This window comes from Sander lucioperca, chromosome 5, assembly GCF_008315115.2.
Source record: "Sander lucioperca isolate FBNREF2018 chromosome 5, SLUC_FBN_1.2, whole genome shotgun sequence".
Taxonomy (NCBI): domain Eukaryota; kingdom Metazoa; phylum Chordata; class Actinopteri; order Perciformes; family Percidae; genus Sander; species Sander lucioperca.
In genome coordinates this window covers 39,122,965-39,141,219 of record NC_050177.1, presented here as the reverse complement: position 1 = coordinate 39,141,219, position 18,255 = coordinate 39,122,965, and the positions used below count along the sequence as shown (strand labels likewise).

The 18,255-nt window shown below is 39.3% G+C and overlaps 1 protein-coding gene and 2 long non-coding RNA genes across 3 annotated transcripts; 1 reads left to right on the top strand and 2 right to left on the bottom strand.

The window, feature by feature from the left end:
• The first annotated feature begins 7,149 nt into the window (after positions 1-7,149).
• Positions 7,150-12,310, top strand: LOC116045546. Its single transcript, XR_004103951.1, has 3 exons — positions 7,150-7,276; positions 9,728-9,731; positions 12,301-12,310. It is a non-coding gene; the product is annotated as an uncharacterized LOC116045546 (long non-coding RNA).
• A 1,078-nt stretch (positions 12,311-13,388) lies between these two features.
• Positions 13,389-13,839, bottom strand: LOC116045547. Its single transcript, XR_004103952.2, has 2 exons — positions 13,738-13,839; positions 13,389-13,700 (listed from the first exon to the last, which is right to left on the bottom strand). It is a non-coding gene; the product is annotated as an uncharacterized LOC116045547 (long non-coding RNA).
• Positions 13,840-14,095: 256 nt separating this feature from the next.
• On the bottom strand, positions 14,096-15,127 carry LOC118495027. The gene is made up of 3 exons (XM_036001127.1): positions 14,827-15,127; positions 14,364-14,646; positions 14,096-14,221 (listed from the first exon to the last, which is right to left on the bottom strand). Exons 1-3 carry the CDS (start codon positions 15,075-15,077, stop codon positions 14,096-14,098), a joined length of 660 nt encoding a protein of 219 aa, XP_035857020.1. The 5' UTR covers positions 15,078-15,127.
• Between the last annotated feature and the right edge of the window lie 3,128 nt (positions 15,128-18,255).

Below are 18,255 nucleotides of genomic sequence, written 5' to 3'. Positions count from 1 at the left end.
AATGTTTGCTATTGCAGCAAATATTCATTCTGCATCCCACTACTACCCGCTGAGAACAATGAGATGGGGCTTCAATAGGCTTATGATCTCAGGCCTGTTATTAATTAACGGCAGGGTCGGAAAATAGCAAAAAAGCATTAATCCTGGTGTCAATTGTACAGGCCAATGATGATTAAACCATGCGGGGTGTGCTTTTTGCTACACATTAAGCCTCTTTGCACCAATGGAGCATCATTCGTGTTCATCCTCATACAGGGTATTTGTCAAATGGGCAAGTATAGGAATGTAACTTTAGTTTAGATGGCCTTATTCCCATTGTAAAGGTGGGGTGTCTTCACCTATTCTGTCAGTTACCCTCTGGGAGGTGCTAAAGAGCCCTCAAAGCTCGCACCTCCAGACTGAAGGACAGTTTTTATCCAAGAGCCATCACTAAACTGAACAAAATCAAACATTGCCCCACCTTGGCGTCATGAACTGCATGTTCAATAATACAACCTGTGCAATACTGCTTCTATGCTTTTAAAATGCTTATCATATATTTATTGACTGGAATGACTGTGCACGAGTGTATATTAGAGTGTATGTAGAGTATTTATTTGTGTATTTATTACTTTTATTTTTAGGTACTGCATACCAAATTTCATTGTACAATTGCTTGTGCAATGACAATAAAGTCTATTATATTCTATTGTGTAAGACACCACTCTTTAAATTGCATATAACACATGAACTCAAACATGGTACATATGTTTGTGTCTCAAGGGCTCCAATTGCATTGCCATTTCCCATAATCATCCTTTTTAGCCTCCATATCTCCTTGTTTTCTGTTATGAATAACATGGGTATGTGGTTTTATTCATAAAGGAAAACAAGGAGATATTGAGACTAAATATACATACATACAATTGATGATGTATATATATATATATATATATATATATATATATAATACAGTACATTCGTCCACTCCATCAGCCTAATGTCATATTGTTATTGACCTTCTGAGAGATGATTGCTGCTGGATAGTTATCTGCATGTATAACAAGCATGACTATTGCACAAGCCAAGGGACAGCTCATAAAACTATCCCACATAATGAACAACCAAATGATGTGCCAACAAAGGCATTTAATGACACCACAAATGTTAAGCCAATTCTGAGGCACAATTCAATACTATCACCACAGAAGGAATACAAAGGGAGGTGATGGTGGTTCAAATAGCAGATGGATAGATCATGTGAATTAGTCACATTGGGGAGGGAACTGAACATTTCATCCATTATTAGGGTGGGTAGTCGATGGCAAAGGCAAGAGAATTACATTGTACTTATTTAGCTTCTGACAGACATAAAGACTGAGGTACAAAATAACACGGGGACAAGCTGAAAGACAAACTGACTTCCAATAAGATGGATAGTTAGGCAGACAGATGCAACAATTCACAAGCAACAACTAAACACGTCAGACAGACAGGCGGGGTGGAGAATCATCATAGAGATGGAGCAAGGTGGACAAACCGAGCGCATCATGGGTAGTAAAACTGCGTTTGTTGTCATGTCCATAACTCAGACTCCCCTGAGTTTTTACTCTGAAATGAAAATCGGACATTGTGGTTCCTCTGCTGGGGTGTCTGAGGAGAAGAAATCCATCCCTCTTCCCGCCTCTCCTCAGATCCCTCTCTAAATCTCATCTGGTTTCATCATAAAAAACGACAGGCTGTCTTGGTAAAGCACAGGGCTTATATCAGCATGGGGTCTGGATGGGCCAATTACAAAGGCAGACCAAACAGGGCCAGCATGGAGCTTTCCACTCTTGCATTTTGTGACTGCAGTAAATGTTAATCCCTCACAAAGTCAAAACTGAAGAAAACTGTGTTTGGATTTGAATGAAGAGCCAGGTTAGTGAGGTTTGCAACATGAAAGTATAGTGCATATTATAAATGCCTTGTGATAGATAGTGTGCACAATAGGGGTGTTGACAGTGGACATAGCTAATCAGAGGCAAGACCCCTGGCACTGCATTTTTATGCAACTGACCCAAAGATTGTTTTATGTTTGCTTGGACTTGTCACGTCCTGCTAGAAAATAATATGTATATAAAATATGTTTGTTCTCCTATCCAGACAAGACAGTTCTTTATTTACTGGTGTTTGAGACCAATCATATACATAACAGTAAATGTGGTGTCATTTTTATACTGAGTTGTACATATCAAGTCTTGGAAGAATTCTGTCATGCTCCTTTTATTTGAATGAGCCAGGAGGAAGATTTTGAATTCCCTTTAATTCAGGTATTTCCTCTTGTTTGTTGACACGGGCACCTCCAATGACCTCACTTTCAGTACATGCATGTACTGTATGTTGTTATAGGTGATGTCAGATGTATGTCACCTTATTCATCACCATGTATGTTCTGCTTTTGGGGCAGCTATGGAAGAACTAGAGCAACCGTTATCTCTATGGCTCAAAAACAGTATGGCCTGCCTAGTGGGCTGACTAGCCTGGAGTAGGTGGTGATTTGTCTGCATCTGGTATATTAATGGACACCTTACACTGACATGGTGTTTCACATGAACAATTGAATCCGTCAATTACTCAAAAGAAATGTGTTTGCATTTTCACAAAACCACCCACATACCTAATAAGCTATGAAGCTAATTGTTGGCATGGTGCACACAGAGCAGCCATTTCACTGCATTTCAAGGTTGGTCCATACTGCAATCAACAAGCCTGTGATTACCATGTTACAAGGTAAGGTAAGCCGGATTTGCAAATATAACCTACCCATTAGAGACTCCACTGAGAAATGCATTCCACTATAATGGGCTTTCATTTATCACCACACTGTCTTGCAATAATGACTCACCATGATAATCTGGTTTTCTACTTGGGAGACAAATTTGAATATTAAAAACTCAATACCTATAACACACCAGGCCATACATGCACATGTAACATTATGTTACACACACAAAGCCTAAAGGGTGAAACAGTATACTGCTGTACTTACCTTTGACACTACATCACCATCAACGTTGGTTTATTTTAACGCTGACCATGATTACTCCCTAACCTTTATTAATAAGTGTTTGTGCCAAATCCGTCACCACCCTAATGGTGGAAACAATGTTGTTAGAGGCACCAGAGCAGAAAAGGCAAATATGTGTCATTTTGTGTAGGACTTACTTTTTTTTTTTAACATGAGAGCCACCCACCTTTTCTGCTACAATGTCATAATTTCCATTTTTGTACTGTAATCTGCTACTTAGTCTATATCCTCGACGTTCCACTTCCGGGATTGCTCCGGTGCCGCAGGAAATTCCGCCGGATGAATGTATTTTTGCCGATATCCATTTCCTTTCGCCTTTGTGTTGGAATTTAAACTCCGGTGGATTAATGAGGACTATGATTAACTGCTCCTCAGATCTCTGCATGGTAAATTGAGACAGCTAGCTAGACTATCTGTCCAATCTGAGTTTTCACACGCACGACTAAACCAACTTTTGAACGTACACGTTCCACCAAAACAAGTTCCTTCTCGAGGCTATTTTGCAGCGGCTCCGTGCGGAACTTAGCGCCGCCGGTGACAATTGTGATTGGTTTAGAGAAATGCCAATAAACCAGAGCACGTTTTTCTCACATCCCTGAATGCTGTGTGGACTAGCCAAACCGTCCTCTGCACTGTGGAGATTTTTGATCTCCAAAATCCCTGGTCCTTCAAAATTTAGCGCAGGCTCCAATTCAAAACCAGTTCTTGTCACCCAACTCAGCTTTTCCAGTCCCATTTATCGCCCCAGAGATAGGAAGGTGGTATGAGGGGAGATGGAGAAAGATGGACAGAGATAGACCATAAGTGGTTTCTAGTTTGTTGAAGTTGTTGCGCATTGACCTCTCTACTTTCATTATTGCTGTCCTAGTCTGCTATTCCCTGCCTCTTTCTCTCTCTTTCTTTTCATCTTCTCTCACTATGTCTGCCTATTGCCTTATCTCCCCAGGAACCTTATTGACTTCAGACCAACTGCACAAAATGTGTTTTGTGCAGTTGGTCTGAAGTGACGACAGTTGTCTGAGACTGACAGCTCGGACTGTGGCTTTTAATCTCCTGCTGCTTTGCATTTTCAACCAAGAGCATAGGGGCAAGTGACTCATACAAAATGCTATGTGTGTTTGTGTGTGTGTGTGTGTGTGTGTGTGTGTGTGTGTGTGTGTGTGTGTGTGTGTGTGTGTGTGTGTGTGTGAGTGTGTGTGTGTGTGCGTGTGTGTTTGTGTACATGCGTGCGTGCGTGTGTGCGTGCATGCTTGTGTGTAAGCAGACAGAAGAGAGAATGACAGACAGCTATCCTTGACCCCTAAGACCAGACATGGAGTACTTACTAATCCCCTTCACCAGTTGCCAAGGGAACATAGACAATCCAAATAAAATCTGAACAAATGACAGCTTCCTTCAGTGGTTATTTACTCTCAGTGGTTGCCACACAAAATAGGCAATCACATGAAACAAAACCACAGGCTAAATAGCAGAACTTTCAAATACATTCTGGGGTGGTTGATCAAGGTTGCCTATTGATTTCTAGGGTCCCAATTTTACCATATAGTTACAGGAATTAGGATATGTCAGTTACTATACAGCTACAGAACAAGACAATGTATCCTGTCCTTGATCCACTGTCTCGTTCCATTCTTAAAGGACAATTCCGGCGCAAAACGAACCTAGGGGTTAATAACGGATGCGTACCCACTCTGTCGAGTACAAGGCTCTGTTGCGGCATTGCTCTCTCTCTCTCTCGTAGCCCTTTCACGGAGCTCCCGCAGCTCTTCGTTCTATAAACTGTCGGTACACTTACAAAGTTCACAATGCTTCGGTTAACATGTGGGGACCCTCACTATGCTACCGTTGAAGTTTGGTGATATTATGAGCCTTTTTAGTGGTATAAATAGCGATTTGTTTTTTACTTTCCCTGTGCCCCGAATACTAGCGTTGTAAGCTAACCAGTGGTCCGCGCTAGCTTCGTTCCAGCTACAAACACAATCAATTAGCATGAAAACATGTCCCAGAGAACGACAGAGTGGGTACACATCCGTTATTAACCCCTAGGTTCGTTTTGCGCCGGAATTGTCCTTTAAGGTGTTCATTCAGCTTTTTCCTGTAGTCATGTTGGTTTTGGTGAAAGGCTATTGTTGAATCACCCTCCCTTACTAATTTCTGTAGTTAGTGAGGCATATGATAGTGACAGTCTACCAATCTGTCCCACAGTGGGAGTCTTCTGTGGCTCTTGTGGGTACTTTACTGTGAACAATAGGAGCCCATTGATGTGCAAGTTGCCCCAGATGTAGATCCCTATACAATTAGCTGTAACAGACTCAGAGACAAGCTTTTGAAATGATTTATGTCAAATGTTTATTTGGAAAGCTCTAGAAGTTTCTCGCAGCTTTCCACAATTTATAATGTTTTGAAAATGTCCTTGTTTCCCCATAATCTCTGCAATAGAAGTGATAAGTTCAAAGTTAGCATGACCCATATAGCCATAGCCACATTTATGGGAAGTTACTGTCTTTGAGGATAGCCAATGCTGACTACTGTGAAGTGAGTGGGTGACTTGTATCAGTCCAATGAATTTCAGATGTTCTTTTATGTTCAGGAATGTGAAACTTGATAATTTTTTCCCTCTCTAACTTCTGCTGTTGAGATTGGTGTGATGGCTTTGTATATAGCAATGAGTTGGCTTGCTATGGATTCCTAGGTGCTGTGATGTCACACTCGACCATATGGCTAACTCCATGACTGTGAGTGCAGAGCTGGTGAACCACTCACTAAGTAGCAATTCAGGTTTGTCGGTTTTTGACATGGTCTCATGTGGTCAATGTGGTGAGGTTGGGAATCCAAAGTACAACAATACATTTCTAGATGCTGGCTTTAAGATAATAATCTATGGCTATCTATATACTGATAAATATGTTTAATTGTCTAATTAAGGCCCAAATCATGTTTTGTTGTAGTCCATCCTGTTTTTATCAAAACAATTACATGAAGTTGAATATAATCAGTAGATGATATAAAATGATGAGGCAAACTAAATGACCATGTGCTTAAAACAGTAAATGTATGCTATAGGTACAATAAAGAAGTATAGGAAGTATATAGTATAACAAGTCCAGAGAGTAAAGCCTTGAGGAACTTCTCATGTCAGACAAGCACAATAAGAAGAAAAAAACACTTTAACAATTTCTATGAAGCCTGTCTCTATAATGCATTAGAAACACAGTTATTATGTGTTATAATCTGCTTATAACACTATATAAGTATAATTATAAGCACTCATGAATAACCATAATGTAATCTACTATAATAAACTGTAATCATAACACATTATAAAGCATTTTTATAATGACTTAGTGTCATAATACTCAATTGGTGGTCACTTTGTGTCTGTAATGCATTATAAACACATTTATAATGAGTTTACAATCTGCTTATAGCAATGTATAGGTATAGTTAAAAGCACTCGTAAATAATCATAATGCTTTATAACAATAATTATAACACATTATAAACCATCTTATAATTACTTATAAGGTCAAGTACCATAATACTCTACTCTACTATAATTGCTCGTCACTCCCTGACTACCATTTTCTTACCAGGATCATAGTGTATTATAATTCTCATACTTATATACTAAATTATAATGATTTTATAATGCATAATAATCACTGCTGTAAGGCATTATAATGTGATTATAAGTTACTCTAAGTGGTCAATAGGGACCCATTGACCACTTACACTCTAAATGGTCAATGGGCACTTTAAGTAAAGTGAAAAACATGTATTTAAATCTATGCAAGAAGAACACAGAACACTTTGTAAAACATAATTATATTTAGTATGGTATTATATCTACCTATACCTCAGGAATTTCATTACTTTACTTAACGCACCCTTTTACCACTTAGAGTAACTTATAATCACATTATAATGCCTTACAGCAGTGATTATTATGCATTATAAAATTATTATAATGTATTAAAATTATGAGAATTATAATACACTATGATCCTGGAGATGAAATGGTAGTCAGTGAGTGACGAGCAATTAAAGTCTTATGACCCTATAAGTCATTATAAAATGGTTGATAATGTTCAGGTTCAGGTTCAGGTTATTTCATTGGTACCCGTAGGTAAACTAGGTTTACAGTCTAAGAGGCAGGACATCCTTAAAACTTTGTAGACCACCACATAACATACAACACACAAAACATGAAAACATATAAAACAGACAGTAAAACATGTCTTACGATTATTGTTATAAAACATTAATGTTATTCACCAGTGCTTATAACTGTACTTATAGAGCGTCATAAGCATATTATAACACATTAAAACTGTGTTTATAATGCATTATAGAGACTGGCTTCATAGAAAGTGTTACCAAAAACACTGATTCGTAATTAAAAAGCAGAGAACTTCAGTGGTAATATATTATTCAATAACACACATAACTCAGTTGTATACAATATATGTGTAGGGGTTCCCTGCTCTGTCTTTCTTTCAACTAAGCGGTCCTTGTCCTTAAATACGTGGAAGACACTTAATCTTAAGTATACGATTTTTATTTTGAAAATAGTCATTAAATAAAAACATCAGCAGTGTTGTCTATGTTTATGCAGAAGTTTATGCCACAGAACATTTTCACCCAGGGCCAAGGATAGATAGTGAATGGCGCAGTGAGTTGTCCGCCCCTTGTGAAATGGCAAATTGACATGAAAGTACAGTGCTTTGGACAAGTGAGCAGCTTTGGCTGGCCTGTGAGACTCAGTTAGCAGCAGAACACACACACAGGTGTGTGTGTGTGTGTGTGTGTGTGTGTGTGTGTGTGTGTGTGTGTGTGTCTGAATGACATCAACCCTGTGGGCGTATACCTGTCTGTTTGCTAACTCCTGCTCTGTTAAAATGTGTTCTACACACACACACACACACACACACACACACACACACACACACACACACACACACACACACACACACACACACACACAGAATCACAAAACTCCCACACAGAATCACAAAACTCCCACACATACTGTACACATGTAATGCACAAAAGCATTTCTTGATTATTAAATATGATTCCAAGGCTTGGACTGTAGAGCAATTTTTATACACACACACACACACACACACACACACACACACACAGCAGGCATTTGATGATCATGGCGGCCTCATCTATCTTCTCAGTATTTCTTATTATTTGGTCTGTGGGTCACGGACCCTGCAGATTTCACGGGTCTCTGCTCCTTATCAAGATCAATTCCATTCAACTTCATAGGAGCTGAGACCTCCTATTACATAATTGAATTTGGGTTGATAATGAGAGCAGAGCAGAGTTCCAGCACCTGTGATCTGTTGAGACGAAGGTCGGACCACCTGCTGCAGGCAGCTGCTAACATATGACAAACCAGCAGAAAGAGTTACTCTCGCATAAACTTCAGTCACACTAAGGCCTGAAAACTAAGTCTCTGGAACACCCTCTGTTTTGAGAAGAATGTTATCCTCAGGAGCATAGCTTACCAACATCTCCACTGAAAACTAGTTAAAGTGTTGACACTTTAACTTTGAAGCTCCTCATGTTTACAGGTGGCCTCTAGAGATTTTCCTCAGTGTATTATTTTGGCAATACACATAACTCTATTGTACTATATTACTAAGATAATGTAAAGTAAAGATAATATGTGCTGCATGAGTGTTTCCCCCTACTGGGAAATGTCTTTGAGTTGCCGTCTTCAAAAGATACTCTCTGTGTGAGAGTGCAGTATGCATGTGCATGAGGAGTAAATGTATTGACATTGTTATGATATTGTGAACAGGATCTGCTCCTGTGGCTGTAATCAGAAGTAGTAAGAATGGTTTATGTGAGATTTTAAATGTTTAATATGTAGAAGTAAAGAGTCATCAACAGGGGTTAAAAATGGAACTTTCATTATGCCGATTGATGTTCTTTCTTCTGTTGAAAAGAAACGTATAAAAGCGAGGAGACTCTATACATATTATGTCTCCACCATGTTCTGACCCCAGATGGCACAGCAGTCATGCTGCTAATACAAATGAGCTGTTCTCTTATAACTCTGTGTAGAAAAACTCAATGCCCCCACTTATGAACTAACCTGGTTCAGACAAATTAAATGAGAGGAAAATATAACTTACATATATATAACTTGTGCCACTTGGAGCATTTTATTCATAAATAAAAGTGGACTTTAAATATGATAATGCAGATGCATGTGTACATTTTACAGAAATATTTTTTTATGAATCACAAAACAGTTTTTGCAGTTCACTGTCACAATTGAGGAAGTAATGTTTCCACACTACTCAATGACACAACCAGTGGATAGTAGTGAAATCATTCCAGATATTCATTATAAACTTAAATACAACTTGATTTATCTGAAACCATCTGTATGCAGTATGAGATTTCTCAAATCAATGGTTAGTTGAACCAAACACCTTACAAGAAATCCTTTGAAATAATTTTGCTCATCATTTTAAGACCTACTCCTCATTATGTTGTTCGCTAACACACTCCCCTAATAGCCTTTGAATCATTTATATCTTGTTATTTCTCTCTTTTACCCCCTTAGAGCATTTGCTAAATCTTGACTGTGCACTTCTTGTTTGACATTTTGGTGCTTTTACTGCAGGTGACCTGGCTTTTGTGTGCATTCAAGAGGACTGTAATCACATCACAGGTGAGAAAAAGTTCATCCTGTCAATGACTCCCATGTGGGTGCAGCAAGACTATTTCACACATGAAAATGCATTTCTCACTTGTACTCACTCCTTGTCTGTCTCTACATCTATTTCATATTCTCTCTCCCCCCCTCCCTCCCTCTCTCTCTGTCTCACACACACACACACACACACACACACACACACACACACACACACACACACACACACACACACACACACACACACACACACACACACACACACACACACACACACCAACTGCAAGAAAAACAAACATACATGCACAGAGCTACAAGCACACATCATCATCAAATTTTCCCTTGTGGGTGAGTTACACTCAGGTATTCTTTTATTCAGACACTGAACATTATGAGCCATTCTCTATGCATGAGAATAGATACATTTATCCATGAAAATGAGACCTTGAGGATCTGAGCATTGAATTTGACTCTAATCCATGTACTGTATGTGAGGAAAATAAGCTATGCATAGCTAAGGACAAAAGCACACGTGCCTGCACTTAGCTACGTTAAGTGGAGAAGAATACAGTAAGTGCCTACACACTAGAATGACTGATTCATTATTATCAGGAGAAGAGAACTAGCGAGAAGAGTTCAGTTGTAAAGTGGACCCTAACCCAAACTCGCAGCCAATCAAATGACTACCTTATGATAACCATGGTACAGTATTTTTGCTCTCATCCATATATGGATGTGTTTCAATAGCATGCATAGCAAAAACAGAGACATTAATGAATGTTGAATGGAAAAAAACTTAAGGACATATCCATGCAATGCAATGTAATGTGATGTATTTTATGTATACAGGGACAGTGCCCAATTAAACATTAACCTTAAAAACAAGGAGAGATGCATTCCACCAGGTTGTAGCACAATTGCTATTTTCCGCCTGTAGTCCCTTGGCAGGTAAGTGAAACAATTAATGTATTAAATGCAAGTGGAATACAACACATCAGATCATGCAATTTAACAGATGTTAGCATTCCATTCACACCTAATTACAAAAATTCACAAACATGTGCAAAGTTGCAGCAATACAATTATCATCATTATCATTCCCAGATTCTAAAACCAGTCCCCGCACCCCTATCCATTCATAAATATGTGCAAAGTATGAATTTAGTGTAATAAAATTTGATAGGAACAAAGCTGTTCAATCAAAATCCTAACCCCCTCACCCCTTCCGCCCACCACCACCCCTCCCATTACACACACACACACACACACACACACACACACACACACACACACACACACACCGACACAATTAAAAAATGTGTACAAGTTTTTTCTGACAATGTCCCGCATTTTGTCAAGCATGAAAAGGTTTGAAGATTTATACATGTAATTAGCCGTGTTGGGAGGGTATTCCACTGACTTATGGCCAAAAAAGATAAGCGTGATTTTCCAAATGAAGTCTTGTGTTTGAGAATACTGCACTCTCCTCTAGTAGCCGACCGAGTGGCTCACGTTTTTTTCTGAGTTGAGTGTAGTAAATCTTTTTAAAGGACAAGCAGAAACAAAGAGAGAAAGAGATGAAGAAAAGTGTAAAGACGAAGTTCGTGTCTAAGTAATATCTATGGCCTCTATGACATGCTGCATGGAAAAAGCAAGGATACATAATGCAAACCCTACATTTTCAATGGTACAACATTGTGTAAATGTTGTATGTGTGTATGTGTGTGCATAATTAACAGCTCATCTATACATACTGTCTATGATAAGAGAGTAACCAAACGAGACCCAAAACATGTAAAGGTCCAATCCATAATCTAAAGGCCAACCAAAGGCCAAATCCACCAACAGGAGACAAAACATGGAACAGACGAGGCTCTTTCCACTTTCAATTTTACAGACCCAATGATATGAGAACTTATTAGACTCCTAAATGTAAAGGTTTGATTTATTGTGAAGCTGCTAAAAGTTTGAGTAAATTGTAGCATATGTGTAATTATTGGAGCAAATCAGATCTTTAGTCCGACCTTTATTGAACAAGAAGTTAGTGAGATTGCAACGTCTATTTACAATTAAAGGCTAAAACCAGTCCCCGCACCCCTATCCATTCATAAATATGTGCAAAGTATGAATTTAGTGTAATAAAATTTGATAGGAACAAAGCTGTTCAATCAAAATCCTAACCCCCTCACCCCTTCCGCCCACCCCACCCCTCCCATTACACACACACACACACACACACACACACAAGCACGCACGCACAAGCACGCAAAAAAGATAAGCGTGATTTTCCAAATGAAGTCTTGTGTTTGAGAATACTGCACTCTCCTCTAGTAGCCGACCGAGTGGCTCATGTTTTTTTCTGAGTTGAGTGTAGTAAATCTTTTTAAAGGACAAGCAGAAACAAAGAGAGAAAGAGATGAAGAAAAGTGTAAAGACGAAGTTCGTGTCTAAGTAATATCTATGGCCTCTATGACACGCTGCATGGAAAAAGCAAGGATACATAATGCAAACCCTACATTTTCAATGGTACAACATTGTGTAAATGTTGTATGTGTGTATGTGTGTGCAAAAGTGTGTGCTAGAGCAGCAGCTCTCAATGTCCTGGCGTACATGAAGCAGTGGAAATCACAGCTTAAGTATGTATGGTTCCTCCTGTGGGAGCCCCTGTTTAATTTTGCATGCCTGCAGAGAGTGTCATAATACATTCACATCACACAGCTCAACAAGCTCATAGGGTCAGGCTAGAGAAGAGAACTGCTTCTGTGTGTTGGGCTGTGCATTTGGGGATTCATACAGTTAATCCATACAATACATGTTTGCTTACTTGCTCATATGTACAGCTGTTTATGTTTATTCATATACAAACACTATGCATCTCCTCTTTAAGCCTGCTGTTATGTTGTTCTCACATAATTTGTACTATAGCAGACCACTTAACCATAATTACAGCTCATCTATACATACTGTCTATGATAAGAGAGTAACCAAACAAGACCCAAAACATGTAAAGGTCCAATCCATAATCTAAAGGCCAACCAAAGGCCAAATCCACCAACAGGAGACAAAACATGGAACAGACGAGGCTCTTTCCACTTTCAATTTTACAGACCCAATGATATGAGAACTTATTAGACTCCTAAATGTAAAGGTTTGATTTATTGTGAAGCTGCTAAAAGTTTGAGTAAATTGTAGCATATGTGTAATTATTGGAGCAAATCAGATCTTTAGTCCGACCTTTATTGAACAAGAAGTTAGTGAGATTGCAACGTCTATTTACAATTAAAGGCATACAAGTAATATTGCATACAAGTAATATGCCTCATATTCTCAGAACTCTACACACAAATCAATAAACACACACACAATGGGCAAAACCCCTCAATTCTCCTGCAAAATGAAACTTTACATTCTAAACAATGTTATTTCTTCTCAAAATGGTATTTTGTTTTCAAATGACACACACAAACCATCATATGAACAGACATTTATAAGAACCAGTTGAACACTGATGTGCTCAATGTAAAACACTGAAAACACTTCTCCATTCATCATGACTTAGACCTTTTTTTTTTGGTTCAGTGTTACACTTACTACAGACAGTACATAAGTGTGTTGTAAAATATTTGAGAATATTGTTCTTATACTCAGAAAACACAAATACACGGTAACAAATATATTTTATTTTTCCCACAAAAACAATGTAACCCGTGTACATCCCATTCCAAACCAACACAAAGTTGCACATACAGTGGTCTACATACAAAACAACAGAAGAATTTACTGTATACAGTTACATAAAATAATACCGTAATAAAAAAAATAAAAAAAAAACCTATGTTGCATCCTCTCTTCTGTTTCGGTCTGGCCACAGCACCTCGTCCACATCACAAGCAATGTTTTCCCTGGCCAAGCAGCGGGGGAAATATCGCCTAGCATGGCGATTCCAGCCATGAAAAGCATCAGCTGCTATATCTCCACATGCGTCTTCCAAAGCTTTGAGAAGAGGTACACGCGTTTGTGGATTTCTGTCATACACTTTCCATCTCCAGGCAGAAAAAAATTCCTCAATAGGATTGAGGAATGGAGAATATGGAGGGAGATAAACAACTAAAAAGCGCGGGTGAGCAGTGAACCAGTTGTGAACCAGAGCAGCCCTGTGGAAACTTACGTTGTCCCAAATGACAACATACCTGAGCTGCTCTGGGCCATCTACCTGATCTGGTGGAATGAGTGTGTTGTGTAGGGTGTCCAGGAATGTGATCAGATGGGCAGTGTTGTAGGGGCCAAGGGTAGCATGGTGAAGGATGACGCCTTGGTGGGTAATCGATGCACACATTGTGATGTTCCCTCCGCGCTGGCCAGGGACTTCAACAATGGCACGCTGGCCGATGATATTCCTTCCCCTCTTTCGTCTTTTTGATGAGGTTGAATCCAACCTCATCAGTGAAGATGAACTGGTGCTCCACTGCAGCCACCTCTAGCTCAAGGACTCTCTGAAACACACATGACAATATCAGAAATAGACATGGAGTGGTCACTATTGTGAAGCACATCATTATGATTACAATACTGAAATATGTATAATTTATACAGTGTTGAGAGTATGCATCAATTGTGGGATTGTATAGGACTCACTTGCACATAGTTATGTCGCAATTCTTTGACTCTTTCTGAATTGCGTTCAAATGGCACCCTGTAGACCTGCTTCATCCTCAGATTATTTCTGCGCAAGACACGGTCCAGTGTTGATAAGCTTACCCTATCAATGTTTTGAAACATCTCATTGTTTTGTAGTATTTTTCTTTGTATTTGCCGTAATGTTATGGCGTTATTTTCTAGGACCATGTTGATTATTTCAGTTTCCTGTTCAGGAGACAGAAGACGTTCCCGACCACCTTGTGTTGGTAATCTTTCAGTTCTGCCAAACAAATACTAAAATACTGTAAATACAAAGTAGGAATACATTTCCCAAATACTTGAAACATACTTTATTTTTACAGTCCTACAGAACAGTCCACAGGCAATACTGTACTACTGTACTCACTGAGTACTGTATTGATATGTAGTACTGCAATTTTCTAGTGAGAGTATTTCTTACCTATTCTCATTTCGGAAAGTCCGGATGATGGATGCTACAGTGTACCTGCTCAAATTTGGCTGTACTCTTTGCCCAGCTTCCCTCATTGTTAGACCATGGTTGACCACATGATCAACCAAAGTGGCTCGGATCTCATCAGAGATTACGGTCCTTGGCCTTCCCCTTCCTTGTCCTCGTCCTCGTCCTCCCCGTCCTCCTCCTCTTATTCTCACTCCTCTGGCTCTGCCTCTGTTTCCAATGTTGGCATCCATTGCTCCAAAACAGAAGAGCTCACCTGTTGCCCTTTCATGCTAAAGCTCTGATTGCTAATTGTAAAAATGTGTGATGGGTGTTTGCCCATGTCATGAGTCAGTGTTCATATTTGAATGTCAGTGTGTTTCTTGTGAAAATTGTGCCAAATGCAGAGAAATTGTGTGTAGTGTTTTGAAAAAAGTGTGTTTTAGAACTGCAATTTGAGTGTAAAGCAGGAATTGTGCTTGTAATTTAGCAGAATTGGTTAAGGGGGTTGGTGCATGAGTTACATGTTGTGCTCATTGTGTCTCAAGTACCAGTAATTGTGTGTAAACAATTGAGAAAAACTGTATTTTAGTTTTTTGTCACATTTCTCAATCTTAATTACAAAACAATTTAAAAGTAAATAGTTTTATAGGGATTGAGGTATGTTTTGTCCATGTTGGCTAATCATATGGCTTGATTATAATAATAATAATAATAATAATAATAATAATAATAATAATGTATACTTTATTAATCCCTCAAAGGGAAAATAAAAAAATGTTTCACTCTGTTGATATACTGTATATTCACACACACACACACACACACACACACACACACACACACACACACACAGGCCCAAATACACATAACCATAACATAAACATGTATTATGTATGGAGAGATGTCAGAGCAAATGAGCTTCAAGCGCCCCGAGCAGTTGGGGGGTTTCTGTGCCTTGTTCAAAGGCACCTCAGCTGTGCCCAGGAAGCAAGCTTGCACCTCCCCAGAACTCTATATTCCACACTCTATATTCCCAAGCCAAGTCCCCACGGACTGAGCTACTGCCGCTTAGTGATAACCATTCTATACAACACATATACCATCTACACCTACATCTACTAGTTTAATATGATTCCTCTATTTATTGTATGCCTATCTGCACTCTGCACTCTCCTTCTTACTGCCTTTTTAGTGTGTTTTGAATTTGAAGTAGTTTTAACAGTGGGCAGCCAGATGTTGATTAATAGATTCAACTCAAGCCACGCAGATCATGTCTGTGTCCACACTGTATGTCAATCTGTTCAGCAAAGATAAAGATGAGATAGTATTTTCTTGTGCAGGGAAGAGCTGTGCACACACACACACACACACACACACACACACACACACACACACACACACTCCCACTCACTCTGAGACAAAACACAAACCAGTAAAATGCATACTGTAAGCACTTAGGGCATCACTTAAACAATCCTTCAAAGTCTTTGTTTAATTCATTAGCTGTTCTGTGTGACATGACCATCTCTGCCTGCACACACACACGCGCACACACACACACACACACACAGTCACACATATATAGCACGTACATGCATTTACACTCATACATGCACAGGACAGAATGAGGCCACTCACTCTAAAGGCCTGCCAGGAGATGATTAACATGTTTTGTTCGCCACTCCTTACATCTCCCATTTTGCTCTTCCTATTTCTGACATCCCTTTGCTCTGAGTGTCATCTAGACACGTTGATAATTTACGAAAACAATAAACTCTTCTTTTCTCTTCTCTTCCCTTCCCTTCTCCTCTCTTCCCCTGTCTACCCCTCTGATTGTCTCGTGTTGAGAGTGGTGTGTGTTTGTGTCATATTTTGTCGTGCCGCAGGGCTGTTCTCTATAGCTGGCTGTAAAAAACCCACGGGGGCTTCTAGCAGGTCTTGTTCTGATTTTCTGTGTTTCCAGCTCCATTGCCTCCCGCTATTCCCTACTCCCACACAATGACAGGGTCAAGACCTGCGTTGGTCTGGCCTGAGAGCCACAGCAATACGCACATATGCAGAAGCACGCTGGGACACACACAAACAAGTGCACACAGGATACACATTCGCAAACAGCACACACTTACTTGTAAACACTTTTCACTCTGGAGTTTTACCCCAAAGGAAATAACTAATTTACTCTTGCAAAGGGTTCAACTGTGTCACAGTGTGTTTGTCTGTGCTTGGATCTGTGTGTGTGTGTGTGTGTGTGTGTGTGTGTGTGTGTGTGTGTGTGTGTGTGTGTGTGTGTGTGTGTGTGTGTGAGTAGGTGACAGAACACAAATAGTTGAACAAAGAGTAAAAAGGTGGGGTGATTATTGATCTTGATGTGTCACAGGTTGTTTGAGTATGGGCAGTTTGACTTTAGGGCACTCAATCTTTTATTACCAACCCTCTCATCTCCTTTTTCTTCCTTTTCATCAGCTCACTCTTTATTTCCCCCATTTCTCCTCCTCTAATGCTTATTCTACACTTTGCCATGCTGAGTGTAGAGTGTCTGATGTTTCAAAATTCATTTGAATGTGTCAGTCAGCATAACAAAAACAGATTAGTTTGAGCATTGCTCTGGGTCCAAACATACATACTGTATACACAGAGCAGAACCAAAAATAAATAAAATAATAATAAATCAAAAATTAAATAAATAGACCCAGTCATGAACCTCTTGGTTCTAGTGAGGGGGATAGAGAGAGGCTGAGGTGAGCATTAGCCAATAACACTCAGAGTAAGGGAAATCGGTCAGTTAAAAGCAGCCAATAGCAATGAGCATTACATTTAGGGGGTTAGTTAAGATTGTGATTATTGATTTCCTGTCTTGTAAAAGATGTCTCTAAAAGTGCCAAATTCATTCTAAAGTATTGCACAAAGACACAGACAAAATGTTTATTTATAAGTGATTTTCATCTTGACACAAGGTCGATAGCCCCATCCTGTCACCTGTCACCAGACCATTTGGATTAGCGGCTAAAGTGATTATTCACATCAAATATTTTGCAAAATCCTCTCCCTCAAACTAAATTTGATCAGAATAGGGTACTTGAGATGTGCCCCTCCCATTCCCCAAAGGACCACTGACCCTGAGATGGAGGGGATGGAGTGGAGTTATTTTAATCACAGCTATCATGTTGTATCAGGTCAGAGGCAACTTCATGGACGACAAGAAGGCTCTTAGATGAAGAGTTTGTGCAGAGGAAGGAATTGAATGTGACACCAGCTATGGCTGTGGCAGACATAGGCCATCGTGATTTTCTCAGAAGATCCATTATCGGGAAGTTACATATACACTTGTTCACATTATATATAAATAGATACACATTAGCAGCCATGCTGTAAAAATGACATGCTCAGATATACATAGAATTTGACCCTGTCAGTATTACTGGGATGTTT

Coding starts and splice junctions, on each gene's coding strand:
- LOC118495027 (XM_036001127.1), bottom strand. CDS start 15,077: ATGGATGCCAACATTGGAAACAGAGGCAGAGCCAGAGGAGTGAGAATA. Junction 14,647..14,826: donor ACTTTCCGAAATGAGAATAG/GTAAGAAATACT, acceptor TTTGTTTGGCAG/AACTGAAAGATTACCAACAC. Junction 14,222..14,363: donor TGCGACATAACTATGTGCAA/GTGAGTCCTATA, acceptor TGTGTGTTTCAG/AGAGTCCTTGAGCTAGAGGT.